At 37.4% G+C, this 20,909-nt stretch overlaps 1 protein-coding gene across 1 annotated transcript; it reads left to right on the top strand.

Moving 5' to 3' along the window:
- Positions 1-1,749: 1,749 nt before the first annotated feature.
- On the top strand, positions 1,750-11,730 carry slc50a1 (solute carrier family 50 member 1). The gene is made up of 6 exons (XM_023293588.3): positions 1,750-1,978; positions 2,251-2,328; positions 6,442-6,565; positions 6,634-6,795; positions 10,318-10,437; positions 10,532-11,730. Exons 1-6 carry the CDS (start codon positions 1,911-1,913, stop codon positions 10,637-10,639), a joined length of 660 nt encoding a protein of 219 aa, XP_023149356.2. The 5' UTR covers positions 1,750-1,910; the 3' UTR covers positions 10,640-11,730.
- The last annotated feature ends 9,179 nt before the right edge of the window (positions 11,731-20,909 follow it).

Genomic DNA, 20,909 nt, shown 5'->3' with positions numbered 1-20,909 from the left:
AAAAACAAAGCTTTAGATCAGCCGATTCAACAGATTCACAGAGTGATGTTTTGTCTTCTTAGCTGGACTGTGCGGTGAAAAAATGATCAGAAACAACAAGAAAAAAGCAAAAACTAGTGATGAAAAGAATCCTCTGATGTGTCCTATTCTGCTAAACTCCAGGAATTTAATATTCCACTTCCACCAGGTTGAGGATATGACAGAAAACTGATTATAATTGTGATCGAAATCATCTTTTCAGTTTTAGACCCCCTGTGTTTCCTCAATTCATTAAAATTATCCACCTCAAGTCTGCTTTCTGTTCTGAGTTTTAAATCTGATATGAGCTTGAACCAATCAAAATTATTTCTTCAGACTTTGGAGAGTTTCTTACACAACCACACATGACTTTACAGGCTACAACCTTCTTCACAGACTGAGTGGTACTAAATGAAGTGGAATGAATGCGCCCACAGGTGAGTTTGGGCAGGTGAGAGGTCGCACCATTTCCCACTGTTGGATGGGCGTATCATTGTAGATGATTGACAGCTGATCCCCAACAGGAAGCAGATGTCAGGTGACTCTAAGTAAAACTAAAGGGCATTAGTGTGTCTGCATGGATAAAACTAAATATACATGTACACAACAGAGTCGTGCAAGCAGACTAGAAAGCAGTATTAAGCCTTGATTATGTCTTGCAGAGGTGACACAAGTAGATTTATTTATTGCTATTATATGCTACTTACTAGTCTGCCAGGTGTCTGCTGTATGGGCTACATTCCATAAATGTGATCATATGTACTTATTTTGCACATAAACGCTACAGCTGAGCATGTGCACTACTCTCTTTGCAGCATAGTGGCCACAAACTTTGGGCTGCATGCAGAGAAGTCCGCATTTATATCTAGCAGACCTGAGCAGACTTGTAGAAATGAAAAGTATACCCAGCCTAAAAGCAACAAATGGGTGTCCATGGTGTCCACAGTGGAGTTAGCCTTTACCATCAGGTTGGGTACCAGTTAATATAAAAATAATTCATGTACAAGTTAGCTTTGTTGTTTGGTTGTTTGCATTTTTACTACAAATGCCATGATAAAAAAAAATAAAGCGTTGCACAAAGAAGCATTCAAGACCAACAACAGCATCTTCACGGTCAAACATGGTGGTGGGAACGTGATGCTTTGGTGCTGTTTTTCAGCAGATGGACCAGGCAGCTTGGTCTAAGTAATCATGAGAAAAGATTGTGGCAGAAAACATGAGGCAGTCTGCAGAAAAAATGCTCCTTGGGCAGCATTGGAGCTTCCAACAAGACAATGATGCAAAACATGGAGCCAAAGTGGTGAAGAAATGGTGAAGAGAAAACAATGAGAAGATATTGGAGCGGCCCAGCCAAAAAAAAAAAAGCAAGAATTTCAAGGAGTATGACTACATTATTTACAAAAAATATAAGAGAAATATATAGAAACTGTTTAAAATCTATCATTGACATCACTAAAACAATGTCTCAGTGTATTTTGTAACTTGTTTATTTAATTTTCAGCCAGAATAAAACTGTCAGTCTAATAAAAATTCACTATAAATCGAAATATTTGCATTATTATGAATATTTTTTTTGTTTAAACCTGCCTGGGTTTAACTTTCATCCTTCCACACTGTACATACAAAACTCTGGCGACGTCAGGGCGTTACGTGCCACGTTAACAACGTTCCGGGCTTCCATTGGTCAGATCCACCCCACCCGTCTGACCGCGCAGCCAATCAGAGCGCAGCTGCCCCGGGAACACTGATTGCAAACACGGAAACGGATCATCCGTAGCTGCAGTCCATCTTTATTTTCATGCACTTTATCAAACCGTAATTAAAAAAAAACGCACATTGAAGGTTGTAATATCGAGTCGACTGGTGTTTTTAGATTTATTTTCTTTCGCTCTATGGATTTTCTGCAGCTTCTGTCATGGGCCTGCATCGTGTTCACCGTCGGGATGTTCTCGACTGGACTGTAAGTGGAATTTTTCATTAATATCCTGTATTAGGTTCGATGTTAACCTTATTTACTGCTTTAATTTTAATGTTACACAGCTGTCGGGTCTGTTTTTGGTAAATTTCTGAGCTGAATTCGTGTCAAACACTGTGATGGCAAGTTTAAAATGAAGGAATGTGAGAAGTATTTACAACTAAATGCATTAAATCTTCTATTTTTGAGTGTTTTCAGTGTCGGTATCTGTGTTTACTTCCTGTTTTGTTTACTTATTTGCTTGTTTGTGCCTCCAGGACCGACATGAAGACGATGCGAGAATCCAAAAGCACTGACAACATCCAGTTTCTCCCTTTTCTCACCACATGTCTTAAGTGAGTGACTCAGTTTCTGTTATTATGGCACAATTTCTTATTTAAGTCTGTTTTTTTAAGTTAATCATTCTTAATATTTGCTTCTGCAGACACAGTGCAAAGTAGAAATACAGGAGAAATCACATACCATGTAATACACTTTATTATGTAATTCTCAATTAATTTAAAAAAAGCTGCAACAGATGCGGAAGTTCAGCTTTTTAAATTGTTGGTGAAGGTCATTAGATAATTATTGTTTACATTCCACATCATTTCTAAGCCGTAGCACACATGAATGGATGTAAAGACAGTCATGGAAAAAATTATTAGACCACCCTTGTTTTCTTCAATTTCTTCTTCATTTCAATGCCTAGTACCACTAAATGTATATTACCTGAAGAATACAATTAACACGACAATAAATGCAGCTGATTCCATAATACTTTATGTCCTACTTGACATGCTTCAGCTTCATTGTATTCCCAGGGTATATAAGAGGACATTTCATGTCATCATCAGCACATGCAAAGACCTAGAGTGGTTTCCTGCTGACATTCAAGCCGTAGCACAACTCAGAAGTTGTCAGCTCTCACATAACGCCTAAAACTAAAGAGTTATGTGAAGCCACAAAGGCAGCCATCTTGGCACTGCTGGAAATTGGGTAGAGGTAGAGGGGTAGAGGTAGAGGTAGAGGGGTAGAGGTAGAGGGGTAGAGATAGAGGGGTAGAGATAGAGGGATAGAGGTAGAGGGGTAGAGGTAGAGGGGTAGAGATAGAGGGGTAGAGATAGAGGGGTAGAGATAGAGGGATAGAGGTAGAGGGGTAGAGGTAGAGGGGTAGAGATAGAGGTAGAGGGGTAGAGGTAGAGGGGTAGAGGTAGAGGTGTAGAGGTAGAGGGGTAGAGGTAGAGATAGAGGGGTAGAGATAGAGGGATAGAGGTAGAGGGGTAGAGGTAGAGGGGTAGAGATAGAGGTAGAGGGGTAGAGATAGAGGGGTAGAGATAGAGGGATAGAGGTAGAGGGGTAGAGGTAGAGGTAGAGGGGTAGAGGTAGAGGGGTAGAGGTAGAGGTAGAGGTGTAGAGGTAGAGGGGTAGAGGTAGAGATAGAGGGTAGAGGTAGAGGGGTAGAGGTAGAGGGTTACAGTTGGTCTGCAGTCATCAGAAACAATGGTTATGAATCAGTACTAACTCCTGTGTGGATCCTGGGACTAATACGGACAGAAAAGAAAATGTGGAATCCTAAAAGCTGTTTTTGGCAGAACAATGCCATAGCTACTGATGGAAGAACTGAAATCAGTTTTGTCATTATCAAGAAAACCATGGAAAATGTCGAGATATCAGCTCTTAAATTTAAAATCTTATGACCTATTTTTGCTATTATCATTATATTTGTTCAAACAAATGTACCTTTAGTTGGACCAGGCATTAAAATGAACAAGAAATTGAAGAAAACAAGGGTGGTCTAATCATTTTTCCATGACTGTGTGTATAGAACACATGCAAACACATGTATGACTGCAGCTCTTGTACATGTGCACTTGTATTTTGCATTTTAGCCCAGTCATTATTTATTTCTGACTTTTTCTTTTTTTTCAGGGATATCTGGTTGTTATTGCACAGTTTAGCATTTCACTGCACAAACTGTATGATCATGTGACAAATGAAAACTCTGGATTCTTAAGATAATAAGACCTGCAGCTCACCCACCCAGCTGAGACATCACCCTGTGTTTATCCAGACTTTAGTTTCTTTCCGTTGGATGCAGTTTCTGGGTCAGTCTTCATTGTTTGGGGGTTTGGTTCTTCAAAGAAGGTTTCATTCCTGCAGTCTTTAAACGTCTTAAACTAAACCCGCGGCTTAACCTGAATCATACACGCTGTAACTCATAAAAACAGGCACAAACACATTATTTATTGACACAGAAGAACAGATGTATTTTATTCCACCTGTCGGGATCTTGGTGTTCTTTGTTTAAGTACCACCTTTAACACACAGTCGGATTGTGCTTCGTTTCAAAAGTTGTGTAACTATTCTTCCTGCAGTGGCAAGTTTACAGGCACTAGTCAACTATACCAGATCAAATGTTGCACCAACTTTATGAAAAGTTCATTAAATCAGCATTTTGCAGCTCATTTATTTGCAAAAACAACAACTTATCGCTCCCATCTAAAGTATTGTGACCTTATGCTGTCTCAGTATCTTCTTATTAGTCAGATTATTATTAGTATATGGCACAACATGAGCCAATAAACGTGTTCCAATCAGATTTACAGCCCAACACTGATGAACTCTGGCATTAACGGTGATGAATGACGTTATTTTATTGTGTTATTATTAGCTTTCTAGCTGTTGCAAAGAAAATAATAGGTTATAAACGTAAGAAAAGCAGCAGCTCCTTTCGACTTTAAAGTTGAATGTTTTCTTGCATGTTGCTAAGTCCGACGTCAGGAATCAATCAACGCAACTTCACTGTAAAAGCAACAACTCTGATCATGTGTTTTTATTGGCTCTCCTGCTTGACATTAGTGATGAATGGATCTTCAAGCTAGATGAGTTTCAACAGCAAACTGTGAATATTTTTTTTTCCTACAATTCTACAATTTCACTTGATGCTTTTATCCAAAGCGACGTACGTCTGAGAGCAGATGCAACACAAACAAGGATCTAGTCAGGAGAAAACAACCTGGATAAGAGCCATAAAACACGTGGAAAAAAATATTTAATTTGATCTACAACTATTCTGTCTTTACACTTAACAATAATACAAAATCTCTGAGTTTCTTAAAAAGCGGTGTGAAGATTTTCTGCTTTTTTAGCACTACTTGGCTGTACATTATCTTTCAAAAGTTTAGAGCAGAGATGTCAAACTCATCTTAGTTCAGGTTCTACACTCAGCCCAATTTCATCTGAAATGGACCAGACCAGTAAAATCGCAGCATAATAACCTATAAATAACCACAACTCCAAATGCTTCCTCTTGTTTCAGTGCAAAAATGTTCACATTTAAGGAATTATCTTTTTACAAAACATTAAGAACAACCTGAATTTCTTAAGAAAATTAAATAAAATTTCAACAATATTGTGCCTCAGTTTATCCATTTACTTTATGATCAAAACAACAAAGGAAAAAGACAAAAAACAACAAAAACAAGACAAACTATTACAAAAATGAGACAAAATTACAAAAACGAGACACAAAATAAAAAGTGAGACATATGAAACAAAACAAAACAAAAAAGAGAAAAATTAGACAAAAGTTAGAAAGCGACAAAAAATGGATGAACTGACAAAAATTTGACAAAAAGTGGCAAAAGTGAGAAATAAAATGACAAAAACATGAAACAAATGACACAAATCAGACAAAAAACGACAAAATATTAGAAAAATCAGACACAAAATGACAAAAGAACAATGAACAACCTAGTATTTTACTTTACGATCAAAACAACTTGTCATGGTCTAGAAATTGTTTTAAATTTATAGTTTTACTAATTTACAATCTGCAGTTAATGTCTTCTCTGTAATTTTGACACTTTACTAAGCTTGCTGCATGTTTGACACCTATGGTTTAGAGTCACTTAGAAATGTCTTTATTTTTGAAAGAAAATCATTTTTTTCAATGAAGACAACATTAAATGAATGATAAATCCAGTGTAGACATTGTTAATGTGATAAATGACTATTGTAGCTGGAAACAGCTGATTTTTAATGGAATATCTCCATAGAGGTACAGAGGAACATTTCCAGCAACCATCACTCCTGTGTTCTAATGCTACATTGTGTTAGCTAATGGTGTTGAAAGGCTCATTGATGATTAGAAAACCCTTGTGTAGTTATGTTAGCACATGGATAAAAGTGGGAGTTTTCATGGAAAACATGAAATTGTCTGGTTGACCCCAAACTTTTGAACAAGAGTGTTTGAATGGTGGCTGTGCTTTTAAAATGCATAAATATGGGAACAGCGACTGCAGAGAAATGGTTCCACAAAAAAGTTCTGCCAGAAAGATAGTTACTGGATGCAGCTCCAGTTCTATGTGTGCACTGTGTCCTCTAACAAGCTTTACTATTAGTTGTGTAGAGGGAGCCAGACTTTAGCCATGATGCCAGCTCGACTAATGCTCCTCTTGTTGCCATAGTAACCTCGGTTGGTTGTTTTATGGGATGCTGAAGAGAGATCAGACCATCGTCCTGGTCAACATAATCGGAGCTCTTCTGCAGATCCTCTACATCATCATGTACTTCCACTACACCAAACACAAGGTAAGTTTGTCCTCCAGCAGGAATCGCTCTCCTCCCTGCAGCTGGTTCTGACTATTTCCTGCTTTCAGGGGCTGGTGATGTCCCAGACGGTGGCGGCAGGGACGGTCCTGACCTGCGGTTGGCTCTACTTCGGCATGTTTCTACCCGAAGGAGACTCTCGACTCAGCCAGCTGGGACTCACCTGCAGCGTCGTCACCATCAGCATGTACATGTCGCCGCTGACCGACCTGGTAAACACAACACATACAGGCTGCATGTAGACAGGCAGCCGGACTTCACTGGGAGATAGTTTGCTTATAATTTGGTCTATAACTTTATCTGCCCTTTAAAAACAAAGTTTACAAACTGCTACGCAGACGAGAAAATGGAGGATACTCAGGAAGAAAATTTAGCAACAGAACAACCAATAGCAAAACCACAGAAGTGGGGCAACATTATTAAACGTGATAAAAGATTTTCCAAAAAAATGAATACAACAAACACCAATGGATACGAATAACATAATAAAAGCAGCAAATATGCCATATCAAATTAAAGAAAAGAGGCAAGTAGAATAAACAAATTGCAGGTTAAACCATAAAAACAAGAGCAAAAAGTGATAATAGTAACTAGAAAAGCACTCAGAGAGCGCAGTACTCCTCCAAGGCTGCTCATTCCGTCATATGGCATCGTCAGAAATGCAGCATTTGTTAGTTATTGATGATCAGAAATCATGGCAACACAGAATGTGTCCATTTAATATAGATGTACCCACAAACAAAATGACCTTGTGCTGATCACAGGTGTGTGTTCTGCATGTGTACGTTATGTACAGATACTGAATCACGTGACCTAAATATGTAACAGGCGGCAGGATTTAAAGGGGATTCAGAAACACCCCCACAATTTAATCAGTTGTTCCTAGTATGATTTCCAACGGATAAGTCCTGATAAGTCCTCAGCGGTGGATTTGTAGTAGGATCACAATCATGTGATCTTCAGCAGGCAGCTGACGTAGCGTTCACTTGGTTACCGTGATGCTGTGCTGCTTTCTCACAATGATACAGAAATCTTCAACAAATCTGTGGATCCAGACTATAAGCTGTATCACTGCCAAAATCTAATCACTTGGTCCTTGTGTCATTTCTGACCTTCGGTGATCGTCACATAACTCTGCCGTATTCCTTGCCAGAGTAATAAATAAATGGAATAAAATAGTTGAACAAAATAGACGACACAACATGAAGGCAAGTGTACAAAAATGAAGTTTAGGAAGTGATTTAAAAGAAGAAATCAATTCATAGTAGTGGTTTAATAAATAATGTAGACAAACTGTTGTTACAAGAAAAAATCCTCTCATCTGGAATATACTTGTAGTTACTGATTTGACTAAAAACGGCATTTTATTGTCTGACAATATCTGATAGTTTTTTCAAGTTTTTACAAAATCAAAGTGTCTCAAAACAATTGTGATTGATTTCAAAAAGCACAAAGAAGCTTCCTAAACCAGAGTCCGCAGGCCAAAAAATCAATCTTTTCTGTACAGTTTAGATCCAGCTTATTGTCATTGCACGTCACATAAATAAGGTAATGAAATACAGATTGCATCTAACCAGAAGTGCATAAGCAGTGACAATATACACAAGTGTATAATATAAATATGGATAATCATTTATCATCAGTGCTGAGGTTAGTGAATTATTGCTGACCTTGGAGTGTACACCACCTTTTATGGGAGCTACTAATGCCTGATTTCTGCCCATTTAAACACCAAAAACTACTCAGATAGCAGCTTGTTGTAGCTTTAACGTTGTGTAGTCCTTGAACCCAAGACTTCAGGATTATGCTGCTGTATAGAACCAAAGATAAAATGAGGAAATATACACCAAAGAGCTGTTTTATGAATCAAAACATGGCAAAAAGTAGACTTTCAATCATGTAGAAATTGAGATTTTATTGTACTTCTAACAGTAAAGACTCAGATTGAAGGAATTCACGCTGTGCAGCAAGAAAATCAAGTTCATCAGAGACTGAATGGAGTTGTTATTACAAAGCACTGGGTGTGTTGTTGAAGCTATTTACACATTTCATAAGGACTTACACCTTATTTTCAGCAACAGGCACACATTCTTCCTTGCCTCGCTGAGCAGCAACAGTTGGGTTCATCTCACATGCACTCGGTGTGCACGTGCACTGAAGGAATAAATCCCCTGTTCGCTCTCCTTTCCTTTTGTCTCTTCATGTCGTCTCGCGGTTCCGTCTTCTATCCTGTTTGCCTTCTTCCCTCCATCTGCCTCTCAGCTCCCACTGACCCCGAGTCGGTCGGTTTCCTGCCTTTCTTTCCTTCATCTGTCTTCCTGTTATTCTCAGTCTCTGTCTCTGTTTGCGTCTCATCCCCCTCGGTCACATTTTTGCTCCTTACAGTTCACATAATCAGACCTGAGCATCACACAAACTGAGTAAACCCGAAGCTGTCCTCGCGTTCCCCTCGACATCGCAGCACATTCCAGAGGTGGAAGTAGCTTTTACATGGAAATCCCAGATTTATACGACATTTGTAGCCGTCGGTCGCCATCAATTACTGGGATTTAGACATGTGAGGGAATTTCTAAAAGGGAAATTACACAAAGGAATGAACAGTCAGACGGAGAATCAGGCAGGTTTTGCAAAGCTGGAAGGTGAAATCACCACCCAGGGTCTGTATTTAAAACACACATCACAATTACAGACTTCTTGACTCAGTTTTGAGCATTTTCAGCACTTTCTGGTAACAATGCACATTCGATCCTTCTGATATGAAGCATGTGAGGATATAAAAGTGATTTCTGAAGCTGTGCAAGCATTTCTGTTGTAGCATGTTGCTGAAACTGAACCAAAATGATGAAGTTGTGCACTGTTGCACCAAAACAATGTGTTGTACAGGTGGGTCTCGACTTACATCGAAATTCCGTTCCTATGGCGCGACGCAACGCGATTTTTGCCATAAATCGGAACTCATATATATATCACGTGATTCGGTATCCGTACATAATGTACACATACATATCACACGCCTGTGCTCAGCGCAATGTCATTTTGTTTGTGGGTACATCTATATTAAATGGACACATTCTATGTTGCTGTGATTTCTGCCACGAGTTTTTTCAAGATTTCAGACGTCGGTAATGATGCGACGACTGAGCAGCGTTGGAGGAGGACTGTGCTTTCTGAGTGCTTTTCTTGTGTTGCACGTTTAATTCAGTTCAATTTTACTTATATAGCGCCAATTACAGGTCAAATTGTCTCAAGATGCTTTACAGAACTGCCTGAACCCCTAGAGCAAGATCTAAGGCGACGGTAGCAAGTAAAAACTCCCTTTTAACGGGAAGAAACCTTGAGCAGAACCCGGCTCTTTATATGGGGGACCCATCTGCCTGCTGGCCGGCGGGTTGAGAGGGACATATGAACTGTCACCCAGCTACCCTGACTTCCCGGCTGCTCGGGAGCTGCTAGGGGACGGCTAGCAGAAGCTACACTACCAGCTATGCTATTGCGGTCCGCACCGGCTAAGGGAGCCTGGCTAACAGCTAGCGGGGTGTTTTCCATGGTGTGGAGCCACGCTTCCACTTCAGAGAGCCTCGCCTCCAGAGCTACAAAAAGACTACATTTATTACTTGTACCATTATCGTTAAAGGAGGCAGAGGAGTAACTGAACATTTGATCCAATGTAAATCTAAAAAGTCTTATTTGCTAACTGATAGTTGCTTCTCTCTTCCTATTTTCCTCCCGTTCAGGTGGAAATAGTGCGCAGTGGTAACGTCCAGTGCTTGTCCTTCCCTCTGACTGTAGCCACCTTCTTCACTTCCACCTCCTGGGTTCTCTACGGCTTCCAGCTCAACGACTACTACATCGTGGTAAGATGCAGCAAATATGCACTGGAATCTGTGCCAGTAATCACAGCCCTCGGGATTAAAATAATAACACTCCTCCGTGTTGTTTTTATTGCAGGTTCCAAACACACCTGGAATCTTCACCAGTCTGATCAGATTTTATCTCTTTTGGAGGTTTGCGTCCGTCAATCAGAGCTCGCCTTCCTATAAGCCTATGCATATATGATGACACCAAGGGGGACAGTTATGAAAACAGATGACAGATGTCGGTGGAAGGCGAAGCTCTCCCGTCACTCGTCCTGTCTTTTTATTGGAGTATGGCAGAAAGAACATATCTGAGCTCACTGAGTGACGCCGCTTATAAAGTGGCGATAATGGCAATTGTGTTGTGTTTACTTTTCGGGGAGGGAAAGCAAAGGAGTGCAGTCGAGAGCCTTTCAGACATGAAGATACAGAATGTCACAGCTTTGTCAGTCTGTTAAAGTGACAGCAGAGTTAATCCAGTCAGTCCAAACATCTTAGAAGATTTTCTAAATGAAATGCTGAAACGTGGAAAAAAAATCCTCAATTTGCTTCAAAACAGCTCAAAATATGTCACATGTGTGTCTATCCATTAATATGCTGTGTTAAAATTGAAATATCGCTCGGTACGACCTTGTAAGATTACGATTTTTACCAGAAAACTGAGCCTGGTGCACCTTCTTTGAGATGCCGTCACATTAACAGAGTTTTGCATGTCTGAAAGGGGCTTTAGAGTTACAAAGGAACAATTCTGATGTCTTAAAAACAGTCAAACTGTTACTTTCCTGCGGCTGTGTGTGGAACTGTGACCTGCATCTGCTCTGCGTCTTTAAGTGCCTTCTGTTAGGTCAGGCTTGCCATTAAAGCTCAATGGCATTTACTGATCTGCCCACACGTCAGGAAAACTCCCTTTGCAATCGCTGAACTGGATTCAACCTCATCTCGTACTAGCCAAAGATCTCGTGGAGTTGTCGGCTGCTATTTTAATTACATATATTGTTATTATTTTCCCCCTGTTCCTTGGGAATCACATGTGGGATATGTGTATACACTTATTTTTCTGCTTAATAACTCATTTGTGTTTTGTTCATGTCGACAGATATTGAATCGTGTCAGTGGCAGTGATATTTTCTATACCCTTTTTTGATATGCGACATGAACCAAATAGTGTTTACTATTTTTATAAGGTGAAATGTAATTAACACCATAAGATTTTGTTTACAAGGATGAATGTTTCCTAATTCTGTGGTGGCTGGCTGAATTATCATTATTAAACATATTAAGGGGAAAATGAAAGCATCAGTGCTGATTCAGTAACTTCTAAAGGTGCTATTTTTTTTACTGCAAATGTGATATTTATTTGCTGATTGTTGAGCTGAGAACATAACGTGCTGGACGGGGTTTGTCGTGGTCGCAGTAATGAGCTGCCATGCAGATGTGTGCAGATAAGTGTGTGATTGTAGGAAGACAAAAGCCCGTTTGATGGCGGCACGGCGGTGTGAACGAGTGTGTTTGTACGAGTGTGTTGATTCAGAGAGGGCAGCGGTGGGAAAGGCCACGCCAGAGGTTCTCATCCCGTGTGTGTGTTTGGTGTGTAACGCCGGCCTCTTCCTGAGCTCAAAGACCTCGATAGAGAACACACATGGACATTGTGTTGGAGTTGTTGTGTAGAGGAGGCTGGAGGTGGAGATAAATTAGCAGGACGAGGAGGGGGGAGCTGGAGGAGTATTGAAAACTGTGACATAATAATATACAGCCTAAGGAGATTGTATGTCTGGTTCTTTCAGTTTTGTTTTTCAATGTTTCACACGACGATAAGCTTCAAGTATCACCCAGTGGTGGATTGTAACTGCTCAAGTACAGGTAAACCCAAATTATTCACACCAAGCTGCAGGTTTTCTGAAGGTCTACGCTAGGATTTGGTTCATTTTTGTGTCCATCACCAGATATTTTAGGCCCAAAATTATTAATCCCTCATGCCAAATTTGAATTTATAGTAAATTTTTATTCGATCACCACAGTTCTTCTGGTTGAAAATGACAAACAAGTGACAAAAGACAGTAAAACATTATGTTGATGATGCGTTTTTAACTATTTTTATGCTAAGTAATCAGTGTCAGTCTTTATTTTCCTCCACAGCAGTAGTTCTAGTGTCTAATAGGTCTCTGCTGGGATTTAGTTAATTTTTTGTATCAATCTCCAGATCTTAGAGGCCCAAAATTATTCATCCCCCATGCCAAATTTTTATTTATAGTCAGTTTTTATTTGAACACCAGATTTCTTCTGGTTAAAAATAATATCAACAAGTGTGAAAAGACAGTAAAATATTGTGTTAGATTGTAATAATGATGCATTTTTAACTATTTCTATACATGTCCCATGTTAGTGACACTCTTTCCCTGTAGTTCTAGTGTCTAACAGTCTTTCTGCAGGTCTCCACTGGGATTTAGTTAATTTTTGTGTCCATCTCCAGCTCATTTAGGCCCAAAATGATTCATCTCCATGCCAAATTTAAATTTTAAGTCAGTTTTTATTTGATTACCAGGGTTCTTCTGGTTGGAAATGATATAAACAAGTGACAAAAGTCAGTAAAACATTTTGTTAGATTGTGTTAATGATGCATTTTTAGCTATTTCTACACCATGTCCAAAACGACTCAGTATCAAAGTCTTTCTTTTCCTCCACATCAGTAGTTTTAGTGTCTAACAGTGTTTCTGCAAGTCTCCACTGGGATTTAGTTCCTCCAAGTGTCCATCTCCAGCTCTTTGAAGGCTTCCTCTCCATCACTCTGCTCTTCACTTCCTCCACACATTCTGGATGGATTCAGGTCTGGACTCTGGCTGGGAGGCTCCAACATCTTCTCATTGTTTTCTCTTCATCACTTCTTCACCACGTCGGCTCCATGTTTCACAGTGTGGAACTCCTTGGACTTTTTCATGAAGCTTCAAACTGTGGACTCTGGACCTTGAAAACACTTGTGACTTTATAGCCTTTAAACATGTAGCGAGCAGCAACAATGTGAAACTGGAGGTTCCTCACTGAGCTCTTTGGTTTCAGTCATGACTTGGAACTGACTAGACTGCATCAGCTGTTCTCAGTTTATAGTGGATTAGAACAGTCTGGAATGCTCTGGAGATCTTCTGTGGCTCAACCTTTGCTCCCCACCTGCAGCAATAATCCCTGGGTGTCCATGATCCTGTCCTGGTTCACTGGTTGTCCTTTCTTGGACCACTTTTGGTGACCACCTCATACCAGAAACATTGCACAAGTCCTGCTGTTCTGGAGATGTTCTGACCTTTTAATCTACCATCACAGTTTGTCAAAGTCTCTCAGGTACTCACACATACTGCACATTGTACTTCTTTCAGTAAACCAACTCCAAGTCCAGACTGTGCACCTGCTGCCTAAGTATCCCACCCACTGACAGGAGGTCTTGTGAAAGTTTACAAGAGCAGCACTTTTATCCTTTCTGTTTTCATTGTGGTGTCGGATCCTACAGCTTCAAATGCAACGTTGAGTCTGTGTGCAACAAAACTGGACATAACTCCAGATCCATGTAGGAAACAGAACAGTAGAGGTTTGCTAAGGTAGAATATATGGACAGCTTTATGCTGCTGATGGTGATGTAAGAGAGGAAATGATTAGGAACTTTTCTCTACCCCAAAAACAGCCCTGAAAGAGGTTCTACAGGGAGGTTCTTTTAGTTAGAACATATACAAAGCTTCAGGTCGTCCTGAAACTGAACCCAAGTTAATGCAGTGGAAAACATTTTCATTTTTAAGGGTTATTTATATCATTTTGTGTCTCCTTTCTGTTGCTTTGTGTCTCATTTTTGCTGTTTTGTGTCTCCTTCCTGCTGTTTTGTGTCATTTTGTGTCTCCTTTCTGTTGTTTTGTTTCACATTTATGTCAAGTTTGTCTCGTTTTTATCATTTTATGTCTCATTTGTGTCATTTTGTGTCTCCTTTCTGTTGTTTTGTGTCTCGTTTTTATCATTTTATGTCTCATTTGTGTCATTTTGTGTCTTCTTTCTGTTGTTTTGTGTCTCGTTTTTCACTTGTGTGTCATTTGTGTCATGTTGTGCTTGAGTTTTTCCATTTTGTGTCTTATTTTACAAATTTTGTGCTTCATTTGTGTCATTTTATGTCTTGCTTTTTGTTTGGGTCTTGTTTGTCTCATGTTGTGCCTGATTTTTAGTCATTTTGTGCCTAATTTTTGCTATTTTGTGTCACATTTTTACTTTATTTACAGTGTGGATGATTAGTGTAAATGTTTTGCAGCAGTTTATCCAGAACAGAACAACATTTTCATTGCTGAGGCCACACTGATAGTGATATTTACAGTAAGTTCTGACACAACAAAACAATCTATGAATAATCTGGGACAGGACGGTGCAGACTCATGAGTCAGAGCAGAGCAGTGAATGGGGGCTTTGTGAGTAGAAATTAGTCATTTCAGAGGAATATGAATTAGTAAATAACGAGTCCTGGACCAGATAAGGCAGGATTCTGGTTGATTCTTCTAAAAGGAGGCAGACGTCCAGGACAGAGTCAGACAGACTGTTCAGACACACCCCTCATTAGACACTGAGCTTTGTTGCAAAGAGACGCACAACATGACACGAACAAGACAAAAATGAAAAACTAGACACGAAACAACAGAAAGGACACACAAAATGAGACAAACGAGACACAAGACACAAAATGACACAAATGAGACACTAAAGGAGACAAAGCAATACAAAGATAACACAAAATGAGAAAAACAAGAGGCAAAACTGTCCCGGCAAGACATTGAACAACATAAATAAGGCACAGAAGAAAAGCGAGACACAAAGTGACAAAAAAGACACAAATGACAAAATGAGACGCAAAATAACAGACGGGAGACACAAAAATGACAAAAAAAGACTAAATGATGCAAATGAGATACAAATAGATGAAAATAAGACGCAAAAAACAGACAAAAAAGAGACAAAGGAGACAAATAGACTAAAATGAGACAAACTGACAAAAATAAGACACAAAACTACAAAAATGAGACAAAATGACAAAAAAGACAAATGAAAAACAAGACAAAATAAAACGACACAAAAAGACAAAAATGAGACACAACAAAAACTTGACAAAAAAGACACAAATGAAAAACTAGACACAAGATGACACAAAATAAGACAAACAAGATACAAAATGACAAAAAAGATACACAAAATGTAACAAATGGGAAACAAATCAACAAAAATGAGACAGCATGAGAAAGATAGATGCTAAACTACAAAAATGAGACACAAATCAACTTAAATCAGACACAAAATGACAAAACCTAGTCACAGAATGACACAAATGAGACTCACAACGAAACAAACGAGACACAACATGACACAAAGGAGACACCGAGCGACGAGGCGTGTGCTCATCAGTGTCGGGTTTCGACGTGTTCAGAGTTGAGCAGGAAACTTTACACTGATGAGTCTTTGGTCTGCGGCCAGCTGTAGCATGAGATGTGTGTGTTGTCTACGTGTGTGAGTGTGTTGTGTACATGTGAGTGTGTGTGTGTTGTGTACATGTGTGAGTGTGTGTGTTGTGTTGCGTTAGCAGCTGAACAATGAGTGCGAGTCACAAACAGGATCCCTCTGTTTCCTGACACCGTAAACTGCACACACATCCTTCAGACTCTGAAACACTCCCACCGTGTGTGTGTGTGTGTGTTGTTTTCAGACTATTTCTGTAGTAATCACACAACAACAACGCTGCGCACACTCAGCACACAGACACACACAGGGGCGTAAAACACACACCTGTCCCAGCTGGAATGTGCTGCTCTCAGTTTTCCTGTCGCTTCTTCCTTCACCTGTTTGTCAGATTATTCCCATGATCCTCCTCTTCTCATTATTTATTCCTTTGTTGTCCCAAATTATGTCTCTGAAAGTTTCCTGTAGATGACAGTAAATAGTGTTTTGTTTTGTGTTTTACAGTGTTGTGATTTACAGAAACAGTTCATTAGTGTGTATTTGATGTCAGTATTCTACAGTGGAATATGAGGTTTATGGTTTAATACTGTAATTAAACTTGGCAATAATATACCATATTTATATTGTGTTTCAGCTGTAACTGTAGTTTTGTGTCTCGTTTCTGTTGTTTGTGTGTGTCTTGTTTCCCATTTGTGTCTAGTTTGTGTCATTTTGTGTCTCATTTTTGTTGTTTTGTTTCATATTGTGTCATTTGTGTCTCATTATTGGTATTATGTGGCTTGCATCATTTTGTGTCTCATTTTTGTAGTTTTGTTTGACATTTTTGTCATTTTGTGTCCCGTTTTAGTAATTTTGTGTCTAATTTTTGGCATTTTATTTCTTGTTTCTGTCGTGTCAATTTTTCGTCATTTTGCATCTCGTGTCATTTTGCGTGTCATTTTTGTCTTTTTGTGTCTGATATTTGTCTATTTGTGTCTGATATTTGTCTGTGTCTGATATTCGTCTGTTTATGTCTGATATTCGTCCATTTGTATCTCGTTTGCATCATTTAGTGTTTCTTTTTGTTGTTTGTTGTCTTTTTGTGTCTGGTTTGTATCACTTTTTGTCTCATTTCTGGCATTTTATGTGTCGTTGCTGTAACTTTGTGCTTCTTTTCTCATTTTTTGTCTCATTTGTGTGGTTGTGTCTAGTTGTGTGTGTTTTTTTTGTCATTTTGTGTCTTTTTTGTGTGTTTTTTGTGTACTTCACACCGTCAGTTTTAATAGCAGCCTGCTGTTATCTGTCATTCTTGTTTTTGGCTGCAGAACTCGTGTGTATTTTACAGTAACTGATGGCAGTGACTCCTTCAATCTGTAACTTTGCTTTATTCGTCTCCTCTGCAGTAACTTTCTGTTCCTGCCTGCTGTGTTTCATAAACTCAGATCATCTGTGCTGATAATCAGGTGTAGCTCATGAAGCTGTCAGAGGCAGATTTATTTACACCTCTCTTGATATGTGTCGCTGTCTGTACATAAAAGTCGCACAATTAACTGCAGAGCTGCAGCTTTCTGCCACATTTTTACACAAACACACAAATTTATTTGGTTCTGAAGGTATTTACAGTAGCAAGTGTCTTCTATTCCCAGTTTCCAGCCTCCTACACCTTCGTTTTTATTTCATAATCAGCATTTTCTTCTCCTCAGAGGTTACACAGCTGACAGGCTCCACGCTGCACACAAAGACACACAACGACACACAAAGACCACCTTCCTTATTCCTCATGCAAACACAATCACATGCAGAAAAATGTGATGCTTCAGCTCCTTGGTGTTTCTACCAGCTGCTGCTCAGAGGCCTTCAGGCTGCAGCTTGTTGTTGTTATGTGTCTCATTTGTATCGTTTCGTCTCATTTTTGTTGTTTTGTGTCTCATTTGTGTCATTTTGTGTCTTGTTTTTCCTTTGTGTCTTATTTATGTTGTTTAACGTCTCGTTGGGACAGTTTGTCATTTTGTGTCTTGTTTTTCTTTGTGTCCAACTTTCCTTTTTTGTCTTGTTTGTGTCGTTTTGTCTCATTCTGTCACACTTGTATCAGTTTGTCTTCTTTTGTGTCTCTTTGCTGTTGTTTTACTGTGTTTTGTTTTTACATCTGTGTCTCGTTCATGCAGTTGTGTCTAGTTTGTGTTGTTTTGTCTCATTTTTTTCTTTTCGTGGATCAGTTTTGCATTTTATGTCTCATTTTTGTCATTTTGAGTGTCATTTTTGCCTTTTTGTGTCTCATTTTTGTCATTTTGTGTCTCATTTTTTACTTTTTGCATCATGTTTTGTCATTTCATGACTCATTTTTGTCATTTTGCATCTCATTTTCATCTTTTGTGCATCATTTTTGTCATTTTGTGTCTCATTTTTGTTATTTTGTCTCTTTTTTTACTTTTTGTGGCTCATTTTTGTTGTTTTGTGTCTCATTTTTCTTCTTTATCGTTCATTTTTGTCATTTTGTCTCGTTTTTTTCTTTTTGTGTCTCATTTTTCTTTTTCATGGTTCATTTTTGTCATTTTGTGTCTCATTTTTGTCATTTTCAGTGTCTCATTTTTGTGTTTTTATGGCTCATCTTTGCCATTTTGTGTTTTGTTTTTGCAGCACTGATGCATGCGTTGCAGGCTGCACACTGTGACCACCTTTTTTTCCCTCATCCAAACACAATCACATGCAGCTCTTTAGTTCTTCTACCAGCTGCTGCTCAGAGGCCTTCTTTGTGCCTCAGAGGAAGATTAACCACAGAACCTTCTGCTGTTTTTTCAGGGTTCCAGGTTGGTTCTGAATGTTCTCCATCAGCAGCGTCTCAGAGTCCTGGCTGTTTTTCTGCTTCCTCCTTCCAGAGAATCTGAGTGAGGTGATGTGTGGACAGCCGGTCATTAAGCTGTCAGAGCAGCGCTGATGGACCAAAACCCGTCAGCTCACATCCATATCAATCATCCATCAGGTAAACGTCTGTTCTACCTGCACAACACATCAGAGGTTTACTCCCTGCACCTCGTGTTCCTTAAGTAAATACCTGGAATGTTTCTGCTAATTTACTGTCTGTCTAGAGTTAAAAAAAATAAAAGTCCTGGTATTTAACAGTAAATCTGGACCGTAAATGTCACATTATACTGCAGATATATCACTAAATAAAAGCAAATATCTTGTTTTTTTATTTTATTATTTTATAAGATGTACTGTTTGCTTTTAATCTTAGATATATAATTAAATAATATAAAAATTCATATTTTTTCCCTATAGACATGCAATTAAATAAAAGCTAGTAAAAATGACTATTTATTGTGCATCTATATGAAAAACATGACGTTTTTTGTAATTTAACAATAAATCTGTGATTAAAAAAACAAAAAACAGCAAATCTATAAAATAAAATTAAAAAAACAGGACATTTGCTATAATATAAATAAAGTTTATTACATAAAATATGACAATTCCTGTAATTTTTTGGTATGTCTACAATAAAAAATATGAATCTTTAAAATATAAACACTTTCTATTGTTTAAAGGTATATCCACAGGAAAAGAAAGGAACATGTTCTTTTATTTAATGTAATAGCTATAATTTCAAAAATTACCATTTGTTACTATGAAACGGTGTATCCGTAGTTGTTTTTCAATTATTTGATGGTGAATCTATAATAGAAAACGGTCATTAGTAAATCTATAAATGAAAAGAACAGAACATTTACTATGATTGAAGTGTGTTAAGTGAAAAGTTTGACATTTTCTGTTATCAAATGGTATAAATATATATATATATATATATATATATATATATATATATATATATATATATATATATATATATATATATATAGACATATATTTATAAATATATATACATATATAAATTATGATGAATTTTTAAATTAATGTAAAGTGCAAATCTATAAAATAAAAATAAGACATAAAAAACTGAACATTTACTTTTAATTAATGTTGCATTCATAGTACAAAAATAAATAAATAAATAAAAACATTTATATGTTATTTAATGATATATCAACATTGTGAAACCTGAAAATGTCCTGGCAACTTATTAGCTAGACTTTGCCCTGTAAAAAACAGTAATAATTCTGTTAAATAACAGTGTGTCTACAATAAAATAATAGATAATTGCTTATTATTATTAACAATAATAATAATAATAATAATAATAATAATAATAATAATAATAATAATAATAATAATAATAATAATAATAATAATAATAATAATAATAATAATAATAATAATAATAATTTTTAAAAACACAGTTTTCTATAGATTAATGGTGTACCAACAGAAAGGGGAAAACAAGACATTTCCTGTTATTTAATGGTTGGTCTATTGTAAAAAATAGGTGAATTTTCTGAAATTTAATGGTAAATCTATTTTTAAAATTATATTTTCTGTTGTTTATTGGTGTGTTTAATGTTATTTTATGGTATATCTATGAGGAAAATTGACATTTTCTGTTGTTTCGTGGTATATTTATAGCTATTTTCAGTAATTTGATGGTAAAACTATGACAGAAAATGGTCAGTGGTAAATCTACAAAATACAAAAACAGGTCATTTGTTATTATTTATTGGAATATCTAGAGTAGCAAATGTTAAATACATGAGAAATAACTTGACCCTGCAGTTAAAGAAATTAATATTTTCTATTAATTAAGACTTACTTATTGCTAATTTTTTTTTAAAAAATTGTGTGTAACTTTGTTAATGATGTATGTACAGTAAAAAAAAAAATAATAATAATAAAATTTAAATAAAATTGGATTTTTACTTTAGAATTTTTTGGGGAAGATTTTTATAAATTTTTTGAAAATCTTTACAATTTATATATATTTTTTTTATTTTTTGAATTTTTATTTCTTGCCAAATTTGGGGATTTAAAAAAAAAAAGACTTTTAAGGGAAATTTTTAAGGAATTTTTGGAATTTTCTTTCAGAAGATTTTTTTTATTTTTTGGTGCCCATAAATGAAGACAACAGGAGGGTTAAG

The sequence above is a fragment of the Amphiprion ocellaris genome, chromosome 9 (genome assembly GCF_022539595.1).
Source record: "Amphiprion ocellaris isolate individual 3 ecotype Okinawa chromosome 9, ASM2253959v1, whole genome shotgun sequence".
Lineage (NCBI taxonomy): Eukaryota > Metazoa > Chordata > Actinopteri > Pomacentridae > Amphiprion > Amphiprion ocellaris.
Note: the sequence above shows the minus strand (reverse complement) of the source record. Positions and strands in the feature narration are given on the sequence as shown.